At 34.7% G+C, this 20,504-nt stretch overlaps 1 protein-coding gene across 3 annotated transcripts in view; it reads right to left on the reverse strand.

Annotated features, from left to right (window-relative positions):
• The window catches only part of CWF19L2 (CWF19 like cell cycle control factor 2), a 194,476-nt gene that overhangs the window by 105,746 nt on the left and 68,226 nt on the right, over nt 1–20,504 (reverse strand). For all 3 annotated transcript variants that reach the window (XM_019948742.3, XM_019948743.3, XM_019948741.3), the window contains exons 8-10: nt 16,048–16,706; nt 11,309–11,405; nt 9,621–9,713 (exon numbers count right to left, since the gene is read on the reverse strand). In XM_019948742.3, the coding sequence (XP_019804301.2) occupies nt 9,621–9,713; nt 11,309–11,405; nt 16,048–16,706 (849 nt within the window). The remainder of the gene's footprint in view (nt 1–9,620; nt 9,714–11,308; nt 11,406–16,047; nt 16,707–20,504) is intronic.

Here is a 20,504-nt window from a genome sequence, read left to right on the forward strand (position 1 = left end):
AGAAGAGAGAGAGAAAGGACCAGAGAAAATATCTGAAGCGATTATAGTTGAAAACTTCCCTAACATGGGAAAGGAAATAGCCACCCAAGTCCAGGAAGCACTGTGAGTCCCATACAGGATAAACCCAAGGAGAAACATGCCAAGACACACAATAATCAAACTGGCAAAAATTAAAGACAAAGAAAAATTATTGAAAGCGTCAAGGGAAAAATGACAAATAACATACAAGGGAACTCCCATAAGGTTAACAGCTCATTTCTCAGCATAAACTCCACAAGCCAGAAGGGAGTGGCATGATATACTTAAAGTGACGAAAGGGAAGAACCTACAACCAAGATTACTCTACCTGGCAAGGATCTCATTTAGATTCGATGGAGAAATCAAAAGCTTTACAGACAAGCAAAAGCTAAGAGAATTCTGCACCACCAAACCAGCTCTACAACAAATGCTGAAGGAACTTCTCTAAGTGGGAAACACAACAGAAGAAAAGGACCTACCAAAAAAACCCAAAACAATTAAGAAAATGGTCATAGGAACATACATATTGATAATTACCTTAAACGTGAATGGATTAAATGCTCCAACCAAAAGACACAGGCTTGCTGAATGGATACAAAAACAACACCCATATATATGCTGTCTACAAGAGACCCACTTCAGAAATAGGGACACGTAAAGACTGAAAGTGAAGGGATGGAAAAAGATATTCCATGCAAATGGAAATCAAAAGAAAGCTGGAGTAGCTATACTCCTATCAAAAAAAATAGACTTTAAAATAAAGAATGTTACAGGAGACAAGGAAGGACACTGCATAATGATCAAGGGATCGATCCAAGAAGAAGATATAACAATTATAAATACATATGTACCCAACACAGGAGCACCTCAATACATAAGGCAACTGCTAACAGCTATAAAAGAGGAAATCAACAGTAACACAATAATAGTCGGGGACTTTAACACCTCACTTACAGCAATGGACAGATCATCCAAAATGAAAATAAATAAGGAAACATAAGCTTTAAAAGACACAATAGACCAGACAGATTTAATTGATATTTATAGGACATTCCATCCAAAAACAGCAGATTACACTTTCTTCTCAAGTGCGCATGGAACATTCTCCAGGATAGATCACAACTTGGGTCACAAATCAAGCCTCAGTAAATTTAAGAAAATTGAAATCATATCAAGCATGTTTTCTTACCACAATGCTATGAGATTAGAAATGAATTACGGGAAGAAAACATAAAAAACACAAACACATGGGGGCTAAACAATACGTTACTAAAATAACCAAGAGATCACTGAAGAAATCAAAGAGGAAATCAAAAAACACCTAGAGAAAACTGACAAAGAAAACATGACGATCCAACACCTATGGGATGCAGCAAAAGCAGTTCTAAGAGGGAAGTTTATAGCTATACAAGCCTACCTCAAGAAACAAGAAAAATCTCAAGTAAACAATCTAACCTTACACCTAAAGGAACTAGAGAAAGAAGAACAAACAAAAAACCCAAGGATACCAGAAGGAAAGAAATCATAAAGATCAGAGCAAAAATAAATGAAATAGAAACAAAGAAAACACTAGCAAAGATCAATAAAACTAAAAGCTGGTTCCTTGAGAAGATAAACAAAATTGATAAACCTTTAGCCAGACTCATCAAGAGGGAGAGGACTCAAATCAATAAAATTAGAAATGAAAAAGGAGAAGTTACAACAGACACCGCCGAAATAGAAAGCATCATAAGAGACTACTACAAGCAACTCTCTGCCAATAAAATGGACAACCTGGAAGAAATGGACGAATTCTTAGAAAGGTATAACCTTCCAAGACTGAACCAGGAAGAAACAGAAAATATGAACAGACCTATCACAAGTAATGAAATTGAAACTGTGATTAAAAGTCTTCCAACAAACAAAAGTCCAGGACCAGATGGCTTCACAGGTGAATTCTACCAAACAGTTAGAGAAGAGCTAACACCTATCCTTCTTAAACTCTTCCAAAAAATTGCAGAGGAAGGAACACTCCCAATCTCATTCTACGAGGCCACCATCACCCTGATACCAAAACCAGACAAAGATATTACAAAAAAAAGAAAATTACAGACCAATATCACTGATGAATATAGATGCAAAAATGCTCAACAAAATACTAGCAATCAGAATCCAACAACACATTAAAAGGATCATACACCACGATCAAGTGGGATTTATCCCAGGAATGCAAGGATTCTTCCACATGTGCAAATCAATCAATGTGATGCACCATACTACCAAACTGAAGAATAAAAACCATATGATCATCTCAATAGATGCAGAAAAAGCTCTTGACAAAATTCAGCACCGATTTATGACAAACACTCTCCAGAAAGTGGGCATAGAGGGAACCTACCTCAACATAATAAAGGCCATATACGACAAACTCACAGCAAACATCATTCTCAATGGAGAAAAACTGAAAGCATTTCCTCTAAGATCAGGAATGAGACAAGGATGTCCACTCTCACCACTATTATTCAACATAGTCTTGGAAGTCCTAGGCAGGGCAATCAGACAAGAAAAAGAAATAAAAGGAATACAAATTGGAAGAGAAGAAGTAAAACTGTCACTGTCTGCAGATGACATGATACTATACATAGAGAATCCTAAAAATGCCACCAGAAAACTACTAGAGCTAATCAATGAATTCGGTAAAGTTGCAGGATACAAAATTAATGCACAGAAATCTCTTGCATTCCTATACACTAATGATGAAAAATCTGAAAGAGAAATTATGGAAATACTCCCATTTACCACTGCAAGAAAAAGAATAAAATACCTAGGAATAACCCTACCTAGGGAGACAAAAGCCCTGTATGCAGAAAACTATAAGACACTGATGAAAGAAATAAAAGATGATACCAACAGATGGAGAGCTATACCATGTTCTTGGATTGGAAGAATCAATATTGTGAAAATGACTCTACTATCCAAAGCAATCTACAGATTCAATGCAATCCTTATCAAATTACCAATGGCATTTTTTACGGAACTAGAACAAATCATCTTAAAATTTGTATGGAGACACAAGAGACATCGAATAGCTAATACCGTCTTAAGGGAAAAAAACGGAGCTGGAGGAATCAGACTCCCTGACTTCAGATTATACTACAAACCTACAGTAATCAAGACAATATGGTAGTGGCACAAAAACAGAAACATAGATCAATGGAACAAGATAGAAAGCCCAGAGATAAACCCACACACCTATGGTCAACTAATCTACAACAAAGGAGGCAAGGATATACAATGGAGAAAAGACAGTCTCTTCAATAAGTGGTGTTGGGAAAACTAGACAGTTACATGTAAAAGAATGAAATTAGAACACTCCCTAACACCATACACAAAAATAAACTCAAAATGGATTCGAGACCTAAATGTAAGACCAGACACTATAAAACTCTTAGAGGAAAACATAGGAAGAATACTCTTTGACATAAATCACAGCAAGATCTTTTTTGATCCAACTCCTAGAGCAATGGAAATAAAAACAAAAATAAACAAATGGGACCTAATGAAATTTCAAAGCTTTTGCATAGCAAAGGAAACCATAAACAATACGAAAATACAACCCTCAGAAGGGGGGAAAATATTTGCAAATGAAGCAACGGACAAAGGATTAATCTCCAAAATGTATAAACAGCTCATGCAACTCAATATTAAAGAAACAAACAACCCAATTCAAAAATGGGCAGAAGACCTAAATAGACATTTCTCCAAAGAAGAGATACAGATGGCCAAAAAGCACATGAAAAGCTGCTCAACATCACTAATTATTAGAGAAATGCCAATCAAAACTACAATGAGGTATCACCTCACACCAGTTAGAATGGGCATCATCAGAAAATCTACAAACAACAGATGCTGGAGAGGGTGTGGAGGAAAGGGAACCCTCTTGCACTGTTGGTGGGAATGTAAATGGATACAGCCACTATGGAGAACAGTATGGAGGTTCCTTAAAAAACTATAAATAGAATTACCATATGATCTAGCAATCCCACTACTGGACATATACCCAGATAAAAGCATAATTCAAAAAGACACATGCACCCCAATGTTCATTGCATCACTATTTACAATAGCCAGGTCATGGAAGCAACCTAAATGCCCAACGACAGACGAATGGATAAAGAAGTTGTGGTACATATATACTATGGAATATTACTCAGCCATAAAAAGGAACAAAATTGAGTCATTTGTTGAGACGTGGATGGATCTAGAGACTGTTACACAGAGTGAAGTAAGTCAGAAAGAGAAAAACAAATATCATATATTAACGCATGTATGTGGAACCTAGAAAAATGGTACAGAGGAACCGGTTTGTAGGGCCGAAGTTGAGACACAGATGTAGAGAACAAATGTATGGACACCAAGGGGGGAAAACCGTGGTGGGGTGGGGATGGTGTTGTGCTGAATTGGGTGATTGGGATTGACATGTATACACTGATGTGTATAAAACTGATCACTAATAAGAAACTGCAGTATAAAAAAACAAACAAGAAAAACAACTAATACTAAACTTTCTTTGGGTTATTTGTATGGAAATATGTTAACATAAATGTTCCAGACATTACATGAAATTTCTAAAAATCTTATATGCTCTGGTATAATGTTATAAGTCATAATTCTAGTTATTACTTTAAAATGTGTATCTCAGAAATAAGAAAAAAAAAAAAAGAAGACATACAGATGGCCAATAGGCACAGGAAAAGATACTCAATGTTGCTAATTATTACAGAAATGCAAATCAAGAGTACAATGAAGTACTACCTCACACCACTCAGAATGGCCAACATTGAAAAATCTACAAATAAAAAATGCTGGACAGGGTGTGGAGAAATGGGAACCCTCCTACACTGTTAATGAGAATGTAAATTGGTGCAGCCACTACAGAAAACAGTATGGAGGTTCCTCACAAAACTGAAAATAGAGTTGCCATATGATCCAGCAATCCCAGTCCTCAGCATGTATCTGGACAAAACTGTAATTTGAAATGATACATGCACCCCTATGTTCATAGCAGCACTATTTACAATAGCGAAGACACGGAAGCAACCTAACTGTCCATTGACAGATGAATGGATAAAGAAGATGTAGTATATTTAAACAGTAGAATACTACTTAGCCATAAAAGAATGAAATAAAGCCATTTGCAGCAACATGGATACACCCAGAAATTATCATACTAAGTGAAGCAAGTCAAAATGAGAATGACAAACACCATATGATATCACTTATATGTGGAATCTAAAATATGACACAAATGAACTTATTTATGAAACAGAAAGAGACTCATAGACATGGAGAACAGATTTGTCATTGCAAGGGGGGAGGGGGTATTGGGGAGGGATAGATGGGGAATTTGGGATTAGCAGATCCAAACTATTATATATAGAATGGATAAACAACAAGGTCCTACTGTACAGCACAGGGACCTATATTCAATATCCTATAATAAACCATAATGGAAAATAATATGAAAAAGAAAAAGAAAGAAAACTATGGGGAACAAAATAAATCAAGGACATTCATAAAACAAATATTTCAATTATTTTCTGATTGCTTACAATATGCCAAGCATTACCATAGACACTATATATATAAACTGAAATAGCCCTTGTCCTAATCACTAAAAAGTTCAACTTCTAAAGGGTAAGAGAAATAAGCAAACCAACAATTAGAAGTGCTGATGGATTTTCACTAAAGCCAAAAAGATGTTCATAGATCACTGATTCAGGAGATTTACCCTATTCGTACAATCTAACATTTCTAACAAATAAGCTAAGTAACGAAAGAACAATGTTCAATGTTCTATGAGTGGGATTTTCTTTTCTCTGAAAAGGCAAAATTTCTATCAGAAGTATTTCAGGATTTTCCTCTAAAATATCAGCACATTTCTTTGTTGTAGTAAACAACTTTGTACTTTCATTTTTTAACAAACTACTTTGAAAGGTAGATAAACCAAGGCATTGACCCTGATAGAATAAATGACTTTAATGGCATTCTTTGAATTCTCTGAAAGAGAATTCTTTCAGAATTGTTGGCAAAGGTTTTTTTTACATATATGCCTAGTAAAGCTTTAACTAAATGTGCAAGTGCCCTATCTCTGCAGAGAAGAATGAAATTTTCTTTTCTGGTCAAAGAATCCTTAGGAAATAAGAACCTGCTGTATAGCACAGGGAACTCTACTCAGTATTCTGTAATGGCCTATATGGGAAAAGAATCTAAAAAAAAAGAGTGGTTATATGTATATGTATAACTGATTCACACTGCTGTATACCTGAAACTAACACAACACTGTAAATCAACTATACTCCAAATAAATAAATAAATAAATAAATAATACTTGTAACCAAATAAATAAATAAAAAGTGACAACCTACAGGTATAGTTTCAGAAATTGCAGAAAGATCCCCTTCCCTGGCCACCCTGTATAGCTGTCTCTCCCACGTTACATCCACACACCACCATCCCCAAAAGAAAAACACTGCTGATACCTGAAATTCCTATAATTATCACTCCATTCGTTTGTATGAATTTAATAGGTGCTTTTTCACAGTTAAACTGTGCACATCCTAGGGGTGGGGGAATTGGAGGAAGGTGGTCAAAATGTACAAACTTCCAGTTACAAGACAAATAAGTACTAGACATGTAATGCACAACATGATGCTATAGTTAACATGCTGTATGATATACGGGAAAACTGTTAAGAAAGTAGATCCTAAGAGTTCTCATCACAATGATTTTTTCTTTTCTTTTTATTATATCTATATGAGATGATGGATGTTAACTAAACCTGTTGTGATAATCATTTCACAACATATGTAAATCAAATCATCATGCTCTACACTGTAAGCAGTGATGTATGTCAATTATTTCTCAATAAAACTAGGAAAAAATGTTTAAAAAAAAAAGAATCCATAGAATAAAAACCTTTCTATTTGAAGCTTCAAAGGGCTATACAGTTTCCAAAAGAGACTCACAAATAGAAATTCTACTTTGAATACAACTTTGAGTTCTACTTCCCTGAGTTATGAGATACAATGCTCAAAAGCTAGGAGGAGCTGAAAAACATAAAGAAATCAGTAATGGTATAGAGATATATGCTCAAGGGATGAGATATAGTCTGTCAGTACTCTACAATATCCTTAGAACAGCAGAAGAAATGTTATTTAATAGAAGATCTGCTTCAATTTTTTCAGATGAACTGCTTTCAATTTCAAGAATCCCCTGAAATTCAGCCACAGTTTTAGAACCCTCTCATATAAAGTGACAAGTATCAAAAAAGAGATAGGTATAACAAGAATACAAATATACATAATTTGAAAAGACAAATTCCGCAGAGAATATTTTAAAAGGCTTTAAGTTTCAAAAGAGAAAAAGGTTACAACTGTTCAAAAGGATGAGAAAAAAGACTTCAAAATGGACTAAAGACAAAATGAAAAGTGGATAGCCTCAAGAGGGTGATATCCGGCACAGATAATTAATAGCATATGTAAATGTCAAAGAAACATGTAGGTTACGTATAAAAAAGCTTTGGAGGTAAGGCTGGAAAATGGGTTATACTTTGGAAGGATATACTGCAGGAAGATCTAGTACTTTATATAGTTAGCACTAAGAAACCACATAAAAGTTTCAGAGTACAAAAGTATTATGACCACAAAGACACTTGAAAAAATAAATCTGGCAAAAGTGTACACAGTATAAGTAGTTTTAGCTATACTCTTTTAGTCCCTACTTTTTAATCCTACTTATAGTTTCCCATTCTCAATTCCTTAATCTGTACAAGAAACTCCAAATTATCCACTTTTTAAAAACATGACTAGCACAACTTAGTAAAAACAGCCTATTTCATAGACATATTCTCTGTACTATTATCTAAGTCATTAATAAGTGAAGCTTGAAAAAATTCTATGAAACCTGATTTCATAGATTCTCACCTCTTCTCACACTACCATTAAATTACATAAATTAATCTTTGAGAATAGTCCTTTAAAATCAGTTATAAACCACTCTATAAACCTCTCAACACTGTAATGCAACCAAACCAATCCTTTGCCTTTTTCTATCCATTTACTCCTGTGGTAATTTCATGCAGTATTGTGAATTTAAACACCATTTATATGTTAATAATGCCCCAATTTCTATTTCCAGTTCAGGTTTCTCTCAACTCCCAACTATATCCATCTGCCTACTTGATAGCTCTACTTGTTTCACATCTAAAAGACATCCAAGCTCAGTATACCCAAAACAGAACTTCCAATCTTTGCTCCAAACCTACTCTTTCTCCCACATCTCAAATAATGGCCATTCTAGTCTTCCAGCTGCTCAGGCAAAAATCTCTGGAGTCTACTTTTCCTCTTCTCTTTAATTCATATTCCCCTCCCATCTAAACCATCATAAAAATCCTGTCCGCTCTCCTTCAAAATATACACAGAAAACATTTATGCATATAAAAACTTTAATCACTTCTAATCATCTCTTCAGCTACTATCTTGGTCAAGTCCACTATCGTTTCTTGTATGTATCATGGCAAAAGCTTAACTAGACCCTATGTCTGACCTTATTCTCCCCCAATCTACTCTTAACAAAGAAGCCAGGATGGTCCTGTCAAAATACATTTTCTGCTCAAAAATCTTAAATAGCTTTACCTCTCACCCAGAATAAAAACTTATTGGGTTTGTCAAAAAGTTCATTAGGATTTTTCCATAAGATGGTATGAAAACCCAAGCAAACTTCTTGGCCAACTCAATACTTCCTTACTATGACTTTTAAGCATAACATGATCTGGCCTCCCACAATCTCTCTAATCTGGATCTTCTACTTTCCTCTCTTTCATTCATTCCACTCCAACAACACTGGTCTCCTTGCTGTTCTTCCTACACATTGGACACATGTCCAGTCTTTGGAACTTTAAATTCTCTGTTCCTTATGTCCACAGTGCTCTTCACTCAGATCCACAAAGATCACTGTTTAACTTCCTTCAAGTCCTTGTATCAATGTCACTTTTTCAATGAGAATTAGCCTGTGCATCCCAAGACATACACATACACATAAACATACAGCATACCTGGCACTCAAGATCCCTACCACCCTGCCTAAGATATATAACTTTTTTTTTATTTTTACAATTTATTACCTCTCTCTTAGTACCCAAATAGAATTCCATGCAGACAGGTGTTTTTATCTGTTTTACTGACCAACAGATAGGTGAATGAATCCTAGAACAAAATATTTTACATGAAATGGATACCAAATTCAAGTCTCTCATTCTGGAGGAGGAGATAATGACCTTGACTTGTGCAAGGTCAGTCAGTAAATGGCAGAGCCCAGAAAAAAACCAGGTCTCCTTGGCCCTAGGCCTAGCTGTAGGCCTAGGCTTTTTTCCACCAGGATACAATGGTGGAACATGAGAGAATACATACGCAAATAAATTTTAAAAACAAGCAAACAAGCATAAAAACATACAAGCACACCGACACAGATATAGACACATTTAACATTAAAATATTACCACTGCCAAGTAGAAGTATTATATAAGGTAACTGGCTACCTATAAACAAACTTTTATTACTTACCTCTACCCCAGATTTTTTTGATGATATCTGTGTTATGCTGTCTTCAAATTTATTTGCCTTGTCAAGTTGGGCTTTAAGTTGTTCAGCTAATTCCTTCAAATAGAAAGACAAGAAAAACAGGTGTGATAACATAGTTTCTTCATTTGTAGAATATTTCAAATTCACTTAACAACAGGGAAAACAGCATAGCAAACATCCAAGTAGCTCTCACCTAAATCTAGTTACCAACTCACAGCCTAGTATGTTACTTTTTAAAGAACTCTTCTGGGTAACAAAATTCTCAAATACCTGTAGAAATTGTTTATGCTTTGAAGGTAAATAATTACAAGGACATATATTTTAGGGAAGATAGGGAAATGAAAGAAATACATAACCTTAAGAATGGCATTTTTATAATTCCTTAGATATTATAAACTTCCAATACTCAGAATTTCAGTTATTTGTAAAAAGAAAGCCATCGCAAGATTTAAAATATTACCTTCTTTATTATTAAGGAATTTAGATTAAAATTCTGAATGTATTTCATTTTAACCCTAGGAAATCTATAAAAATTTATATTACAAAACTGACATATAAAGCAATAAATCACAATGAAATAAATAAACAGAATTATATGACAAGCAAAGACAGCATTCTCCACTGCAGTAGTTCCATGAACACAGAACACTTCTTTTAACATGTTAACCTCTTAACTTGGTGATCTCTCTTTCACTATTTTAACTAATTTCATTGTGCTTTCAAAATTCATATGTTATTTTCTTGCTGTTGTTGGTAGTGGTCTGTCTTGCTTACTAATTTCTGGGTTGAGCTTAAGTTCAGTGTTACCAGATTGCAGCAAATATGACTTTTATTACAGATATAAACTAATAAAAACAGAAGTTATCATGTTTGGCTACTTTTTGTTCTACTAAAGAGTGTCATACGGATGGTACACCAAAACAGAACACTACTTAAGATCACTTATATTTGGATTTGAGATGCGTACATACATATGACCACGAGGGAATCAATTTTGTCAAGACATGGAAAGCTGCCTTTGTTATTCTGCCATGTCCAATGTAACAGTATTTGTATAATATAAATGTGACAATATAATAAATAGATAGGTGCCACTCTTACCAAATAATTCTGATTTCTATTCAATTGTGAGTTAAGTAAGTTTCAAATCACAACATTATTATGGGAATAAAGTGAGCTAATCTACACAGAGCATTTAACACATTGTCAGGCACAAATATATTGCCTTAAGATTTGAAAAAATGAGTTAACCATCCTTTTTATTAGCTCATTTTTGAAGTTCCTAAGTAAGGGAATTTAAGAAAGTAATACACATTCTTAACAAAATATGACTAAAAAAGGGAAAGAAGACAGTGACATCTTTATCTCCCTCAAATACGCTCAATAAGTTATAAATACAATAATAAAGCAAATATCCAAGTTAAAAAGAAAATTAAAAAGCATTTAGTTCCCTAGAATCTTAAATTTCAGAAATTTGACAAATTACATAACTTACTTAGAAGTAGACAGCACTGTTCTTAGAAGTGTTCAAGAATTTCTTCAAAGAATCAATAAGCAGCAGTTATTTTCAAAGAGTGCTACATCCACATAGCTAAGGAACTTCCAAAATTACTTGTAAGAAGTTAAATATTTAGCAAATATTCTCCAAAAGAACAACATACAAGTCTTACCATATTTCCCATCATCTCTGCCTTGATAATCTTGGCTCCCAACTTGTTCTTCTCATCAACACTCAAGATGTGGATAGAGTCATCCACTGGACTACTCCTGTTTGAACAGGACAGATTAAGAGCATATGAAATACAGGTACATATTAACAAGAAGTAAGTTGTTGCAAGTAACATCACCAATATTCAAATGTTACTTTAATTGACCTTAACAAAGCATTCAGCACAAATAGATCATGATTCTAGTATATTAAATAAATAAATAAATAACCCTCAGTGCTCCACCATAAATCAGTACTTAAAGATTCTATGTTACAATGTCATGATGGCCTATGGCAGTTATAATATCTGACCAAAGATCCAGTAGCAATGAGAAAAATAATATGTCAGCTATTCTTCATTACTTAATATTCCCATACTCATTCTAAAAAAGAAAGAAACAAACAAAAAATTAAAACTCTAGAATCAGGCCATAACTCTACACAGCTAGGGAAACTCTTCTCATTCAATGTGATAAATTACTGATAATCTAAGAAACTATAATCAGGAAATTACATTTAACTGCATTTAAAGAATAAAAACAGTGACCATGTGCTCTTGCAAAGTCAACCCAGAATTAGACAACATAAACTAATTTACAACTAATATCACGTGTGAAACCTATACTATGGAAGCCTCACAAGAGAAAAGAGAAATTTCCAGCCAAGGTCAGATTCCTGGCATATACAAAGTTGTCCCAACCTTAAGAAAGATTTGAGACTACAGTGCAGGGAGGGTGAACCCAGGGAGAGCATGAAGGACTCCTTAATGGGAGAGACATAGCTAAGAGTCCAAGGCAGCTAGAGAGGGGAGAGCTACACAGTGAAAGGATCCCAGAGAAGTGCAGAGAGTTCCCGTTGAGTATTCAGCAAGACACTACCTGGAGTCAGGGAAAGAACTATCCCAAAGGGTTAAAGGAAGAGATATTCAGCATTCCTGGTAATAGTGCCTGGTCCTACAAGTCAGACTAGGAAAATTCATAATTCTGAAAGCACTGGGTAGAATATTAAAGGTCTTGTTTCATTAGTGGGAAATAAGTCCTAGACTAAATGTTGCTCTCAGCCCACCTAACAAATATTAAAAGCAGGAGTCAAAAGGACCAAATAGTCTCCAATTAAGTTAACTGGGTCCCAAAATAAAGCTCAAGAATACTTACAGCAATGCAAAAATATCCAGCACTCACAAAGTAAAATTCATAATATCTAGTATCCAATTAAAGATTATCAGACATGCAAAGATGTAGAAAAGTAAAACACATAATTAGGAGAAAAAGCTATCAATCAAACCAAGAACTGACACAGATGTAAGAAACAGCATACAAGGGCATTAAAAGTTATTATTATAAATTTATTCCATATGTTCAAAAAGTTAGAGACAACTAAGATATAAAATAGGTAAGAATTTAGTTTCTACAAGTGAAAATGACAATGTCTGAGATAAAAAAAATACACTGAAAAGGATTAATGTAAGATTAGACTGCAAAAGAAAAAATCAGTTAACTTGAAGCATTAGAAACTATGCAAAATGAAACACACAGAGAAAAAGAATTTTAAAAATGGAAAAGAACAACCGAGAGCTATGGGACAACCTTAAATACCCTACTATTCATGCTATTGGAGTCCCTGAAAGAAATGAGAGACAGAAGAAACAAAGGCCAAATTTTACCAAATATGTTGAAAACTAAAAAACTTTCATATCCAAGAAGCTCACAGAATCCCAAGTACAAAAACAAGACAGGGCTTCCCTGGTGGCGCAGTGGTTGAGAGTCCGCCTGCCGATGCAGGGGACACGGGTTCGTGCCCTGGTCCGGGAAGATCCCACATGCCGCGGAGTGGCTGGGCCCGTGAACCATGGCCACTGAGCCTGTGTGTCTGGAGCCTGTGCTCCGCAATGAGAGAGGCCACAACAGTGAGAGGCCCGCGTACCGCAAAAACAAACAAACAAACCAAAAAAAAAAAAAACAAGACAAACAAAAAAACTACCTGAAAAGAAACCACAGCAAGGCACTTCATAATCAAATTGCTCAAAACTAGTGATAAAGAGAACATTTCAGAGCAGCCATAGGAGGAAAAAAAAGACAGTTATGCACATAGAAACAAAGGAAAGTATGACAGCAGATTGCTCATCAGAAAAAATGTAAGCAAGAAAAGAGTAGCAATATCTTTAAAGTACTTTAAAATGCCAACCTAGAATTCTATATCAAGTGAAAATATCTTTAAAAGAAAAGTGAAATGAAGAGTTTTTCAGACATACAAAGCTGAAAGAATATTAAAGAAAAGCCTTCAGGCAGAAAAAAAAGTATACCAGACTGAAACATGGATAAACCCAAAGGAAGGAAGAGCAACAGAAATGATGACTACAAGGGTAAATATTTAATACTTAAATATTTAAAAGGTCACAGACCCAAGAAATGGCCAAGTGCTACGTACAGTTGCCAAATAAAACACATGACACGCAGTTAAATTTGAATTTCAGGTAAAAAAAAAATATATTTTTTTAGTTTAAGTATGTCCAAACATTTTTATTTGCTAAATCTGGCAACCCCAGTTACATAGCACTGTGCAAGTCACAATCTCAGTTGCCTCAGTCTCTGCATCTGGAAAATGCCCAGGTCAGTCTATAATTTCTCATAGTTATAAAATCAGTTCTATGATTTTTTCCTAGTTCTAAAATTCATTGGTTCTAAAGCTCCCTAAAATTCTGGCATTTTATAAAGAATTCAACATATACCCAGGATAATGTTCAGACAAATTAACAGCTTCTAACAATCCTTCACTGAATCTTTCCACTCCCTGAAAACAGGCATTCTTCAAGGTCCCACACTTGGTTTCTCACTTTATACCACTCTACATGCTCAGGAATTCTTTTTTGTTTACATATATGTGGAATATTCCTAGACTGTCCTTTCCCTCTCCAGCCAATCATGGAATTCATGGAAAGCCTCAAAACATCTGTAACATCAAAATTAACACAGCTAACAAAGAATACTGTCTTCAGACCAAAACATAAAGCTTTCAATGAGTTCCTGTATTACAGTATATCTATCAGAAGCTTACAACATATAAACATGAAGCAATTATAGAACCAGAAGGAATATTAACAATGTAAGATTGCTTACATATTCTGCTTAGCTGCAGTCACAGAAGTAAAAACCTACAGATCACCCAAATGTTAAGCCAACCCTAATGATATCAGGAAATAAGAGCCTCATCCCACTGGCAACTGGTGACTGGAAACAGTCTACCTTCCAGACTACCTGGAGTGAAGCCCGGACAATTATATATGTATACAGCCTTAGACATTCTCTAATCCCTACCATGTTTATCCGGTCAATACAACTGGATTTCTCCTTTCGCTTCCTGGGAACAAAGCCCTGACGTGAACCAGAGCCCATGTGACTGGGCCTCCCATCATTCAGTCCAGATTTTGCCAGCTTCCCTGCCTCCCTCCTACTGAAAGCTACACACTGTGCTCTATAATCCACAGCTTCAGATGGAGTCACTAACAAAAGTGATTTACCAGACTCATGACCCCAAACCACAATGCTTATACCTACTACTGCCACCAATGAATTCTATTATTTCCTAAAACCTCTTCCTTCAGTGTCCCATTCATTTGGTGGTATTTTAAAACATATTTTAATGATCATTCAAGTATAAGTTAGTTATTATCCTTTGGATACTCATTTTCTATTTATGGCTATTTCAAATAGTGCCAGCCCTATGGCTAAAGCAAGTTTTCCTAGGTTTGATCCCATTCAACCTGGGTTTCCTGATCGACTGACTCAGCCCTATATATAAGTGCTACAGGTACAAGAATAATAAAACCAATAAGTGCTGCCGATTTTCCTAATCATTATGGGTACAACCACTATCCTATCTATATTTTGCTTTCAGAACTCTAACATTAGGGGACTTCCCTGATGGTCCAGTGGGTAAGACTCTGTGCTCCCACTGCAGGGGATCTGGGTTCGATCCCTGGTCAGGGAACTAGATCCTGCATGCATGCCTCAACTAAGGAGTCCTTATGCCGCAACTAAAGATCCCACATGTCACAACTAAGACCCAGCGCAGCCTAAATAATTTTTTTTAAAGATATGTGTATAAAAAAAAAACCTCTAACATTAGCTTTAAAACCTGACAACTATCAAAGTGGATTTCTTTCTCTGCAAAACCACCACCAAAATTCATGCTTCCCTCTGCAGGATATTTCACATATCTTTTCCACTTTATATTTGGGCTATGGCAGCATATTTTCCTTCAGTCTCCCAGACCTCCAGTAGGCATGCAATATTTACAATTATGATTATACTTTAAAATGCAGCAATTTCCTTTGGAAGTAATATGGCAGTACTAACAAAATCTACCAAAATATTTCTTGTGGCATATCCATTTAAAAGAATTACTAAACTCATTTAGTTTTTTAGATTGCAAAAAAGCAATAAATTTTGAGGGACTATATAGCTACTGAATTCATCTTCCAGCTCTTTTTGTTAAATATACTGTGAAATGAAATACAATTCACAAAACGGAACTACTGAATTGTTAAAAGTACATATCCTATCTCTTCCATTGAATTTAAGAAATAGAAAATCATAACTCATATCTAATTAGTAACTGATGCTCTAAAAATACAGTTCAGTTCCCTGAATCCTCTGGACCTTAATATTCATTTATCAGTTTAAAAAATAAATGAAAAAATACCCAGCAAGCGAAGACTTTGTATCCTGTAGGTGTTCTTTTTTCAGAGAGTCCTCTCTCAAGCTTTCACCCTGTGATTTTTCTCTCACGTCTTCTGAAACTTGTCCACGGTCAACACTGTGACTGGTTTCTAATGGTTTTCGATTTGAATGTTTCCTGTCTCCTTCTCTCTCATCAGATCGACTCCACCATGATAAACTTTCCTCACTGTTCTCTGTGGATTTTTGAAAACCACAATGTACAGAATCCTGAGAGACCAGTGCTGAAGATGAACTAGATGGTTCAAAATTTCTGTCCTTGCTATGAAATGACAGTTCTGCATCAGAGGGTCTTAAGAATTTAGGTCTCAAATTTATATGAGAAGAAAACTCTTGATTTTGTTTTGGACTCAATTCTCTTCTACATGCTTCTAAAGACCCAGATCTACTATCTTTTTCATCACCACTAAACTTATCTTTATTGATATTCTTTGCAATATCTGTTGTATTATATCTATCTCTTGAACTTTTATTATATTTTACCAAGTCTGATTTTCTACTTTCCTGACTACTTTGTGCTCTCTCTGAGTATGCTGGTTTCCTCCACCGTTCTCGTCTGCAGTCTTCTTTCATAAACGCAGTTTTCTCAGCTTCTTTTAATTTCAACTGGAAGATTTCCATTGACTAGAAAGGAGGAAAAATTAAACAAGATATTTAAAATTAAAAATGGCTCAATGACTTGTACCCCACATGCCACTGTGTCACGATACACTGTCATGTAGCACAATGAAAGAAAAACTCAACAAAGGGTAATAAAAGACCCATACAGTCATCCTACCTGACATGGCCTGAAATATGTCCCCCCCAAATTTATATGTTGAACCCCTAATCCCTAGTACCTCAGAATATGACCACATTTGTAGACAGGATCTTTAAAGCAGTGATTAAGTTAAAATGAGGTCATTGGGTTAGGCCCTAATCCAGTATGACTGATGTCCTTGTAAGAAGAAGAAATTTGGACACACAAAGAGACATGAGGAATGTGCACACACAGAGAAAAGTTCATGTGAGGACAGAGCAAGAAGGCAGTCATTTATGAATCAAGAAGAGAAGCCTCAGATGAAACCAAACCCTCTAACATCTTGATCTTGGACTTCCATTCTCCTGAGCTGTAAGAAAAATTTCTGTTGTTTAAGCCACCCAGCCTGTGGAGCTGTGTTTTGGCAGCCCTAGCAAGGAAACACACTACCATAAAATGAATACTTAAAAAAATATGAATAACCAATGAAAAATTACCAAATAATGAAAAAATCCTGGGAGCTCAAAAGGAGCCCTTTGACCAAATGACCAGCACTAAAACAAAATGTAATTCAGAAAACAATAAAAACATAATTAAAAAATAATAATAATTCCTATGGGGCTTCCCTGATGGCACAGTGGTTGAGAGTCCGCCTGTCGATGCAGGGGACACGGGTTCGTGCCCCGGTCCGGGAAGATCCCACATGCCGTGAAGTGGCTGGGCCCGTGAGCCATGGCCGCTGAGCATGCACGTCCGGAGCCTATGCTCCGCAACGGGAGAGGCCACAACAGTGAGAGGCCCGTGTACCGCAAAAAATAATAATAATAATAATTCCTACAGTCAGTGACAGTCAAGATGTTACTAAAATACTAAAACAAAATAGATTCTCATAAAAAAGAGCCATTCAAGAATAATAAAGACTTATAATTAAACTATGTTCAAAACTATGCATGTAGTGAGTAGAAGAATAGAAAGTGTTGAATCCAAATTTGTGAATTCAACACTAGCCTGGGAATTTGCTATACTTAGGAAAAAATGGTAAATTGATTTAAGTTACAGGGAGAAGACACATGAACAATTAATTCTACAGAATCTAATATGCATATGCTAGTACTTTCAGAAAGAAAAAAGCAAAGATAATAGGAGCATTAACAAAAAAAAGAGAGAAAATTTCCTCAGCTAACTTTCTAGATCCAAAGGGCTCACCCAACAGCCTTAAGGGAGGAGAGAAAGTGAAGCATACAAAGACTCATACATAAAAAATCCTAATTCCTGAGTCTCAAAATTCATTCAGAAAAAAATTCTTCACAAAGATTGGATCAGGGGAGAAGGGAGTGTGAGCATGTAAACAAACGTGAGTTAGGTAAATAACACATTGCCTACAAAGGAAAGAAAGACTGCTATCAACTATTTGCTTACAATACTAAATGCTAGAAGATAATGGAATAAAGATCAAATTTTGATAAAAAATTATAAGGCAATAGTAATTCTATATACAGAATTCAATTCAGTCAAATTATCCTTCCTTGACATGGACAAAAGAAAGTCATTTTCCAAAATGAAAGGAATCAAAAAGTAAATCACTTACTAATTCTGGGGGGAAAATTACTCAGGATCATTAAGCCAAACCATAAATGAATTAGGGCAAAGATCTCTGAAAAAAGGAATGCATGCTATAAACCAAATAGCAATAGTCTAAATAATTGTTCTTGTAGTTGTGAAGAATATAACTGTCAAGAATCACATGCATATTTTTTAAATTTATAGTAAACTAATTAAAATTTCAAATTATTTCAATAAAATATGTGAGTTGAGATGGAAAGTTGTCATCTTAGTCTAGGCAGAGATAATCCATTATATTTCATTTTTTCAAATTATTTTAAAAATTCAGGTTTAACATGTTTCTTAAATTTAATGACAACATCAACAGAGTGAAACTGATGGCAGTGGGGGGGAATATTTTCATAATTTAAGCATTGCCTCATAGGCAACTTCTTTTTTTCTTGGTGATACATAAATTAACGATGTATCTACAATTAGTGGCTTCTTAGATTAAATAAAATATGGTAATAATAAAAACCAAAACAGCAGTTACCACAATTTACCCAATGCTTATTTTACTACATCTTTTGTATCATTTAAGTGGGCTCTACAAACAATGCCTAGGTTCAAATTTACTCATGAGCTACGTAATCTTGTTTATTTAAACTCTGTCTGCTTCAGTTTCCTCATTTACCAAACAAGAAAATAGTACAATTATGGGTATTAAATAAGTTTAATTATACATGAAGTATTTTAACAGTACCTGGCAGATAAAAAGCATTCAAATTATTATTAATGTTCACAACAATTCTATGATATTGATACTAATAGCTGTGTTTTTAAAATGAAAAATAAAAATGAAGCTAAGGTCACATAGCAAGAGTAACAAACACTGTATTGAAATTCAGGACTATTTGACTACAAAGCCAATGTTTTTAACTACTATGTCAAAATGCCTCACTCTGTGATTCTTAACTGTTCTAGAGCATTAAGAAATTACATAAGGGACTTCCCTGGTGGTCCAGTGGTTAAGACTTCACCTTCCAATGCAAGGGGTAAGGGTTCAATCCCTGGTTGGGGAGCTAGGATCCCACATGCCTCACGGCCAAAAAACCAAAACATAAAACAGAAGTAATACTGTAACAAATTCAATAAAGACTTTAAAAATGGTCCACATCAAAAAAAAATCTAAAAAACGAAGGTTTAAAAATAAAGAACTTATATAAAAGTCCACAATTCAAAACATAAACTCATAATAACCCCTAAAAAAACATAAGAAGGAAACTAAAGGCCATGTTATGTATAAATAAAGATATAAATTCAAAATAAAATATTAACAAATTTAATGTAGTGGTATATTAAAGGAAATGCCATAATCAAATAGGATTCAAAGAATGCAAGAATGGTCCAATGTTAGGAAATGTATTCAGGCAATTCATCTCATTAACAAAAGAAAAAAAAAATCACAGTTATATCAAAGGATACCAAAAAAGTTATTTCATAAAATTTAGATACCCATTCCTAATTTAAAAGCAAAAGCAAATTAACAAAAAAACACTTTTGAATAAACTTTGAATGCAAAGATACTTTCTAAAGATGACAATCTTCATCTTAAATGCGAGAAGTTATCACTTAAACACAGAAAGAAAAGTGTTATTAATCAAAGTTCTGAAATTCTACTTCAAGAATACAAGAAAGTTGAAATATTGTAATACCGAGTAGCAAAAGCAAAAGTAATCACCATTTGCATATAACTATATTCCCATATAACCCAATTAAAAAAAAAACCCTATAGATTTAATGACAAGAGTTAAAAAAAAATGGGCAGACTAGCACCAGGCAAGTCAGAAAACATAAGAGAACAAAGATTCAGCATACAATTGAAAAAAATAAAAATATCTTAGGATACATGCATTAACAACTGAATGGAGAAATGTACTGAAGAGCATAAATAGAAATCTGAATTGACTGTGGTGACCTAAATGGGAAAGAAATCCGAAAAAGAGGGGATATATGTATAGGTATAGCTGATACACTTTGCTGTACAGTAGAATCTAATGCAACACTGTAAAACAACCCTACTCCAATAAAAATTTTAAAAAATTTTGAATTGAGAAATAATCAGTATTTTAGGATGAGAT

Source organism: Tursiops truncatus, chromosome 8 (genome assembly GCF_011762595.2).
Source record: "Tursiops truncatus isolate mTurTru1 chromosome 8, mTurTru1.mat.Y, whole genome shotgun sequence".
Classification (NCBI taxonomy): Eukaryota; Metazoa; Chordata; class Mammalia; order Artiodactyla; family Delphinidae; genus Tursiops; species Tursiops truncatus.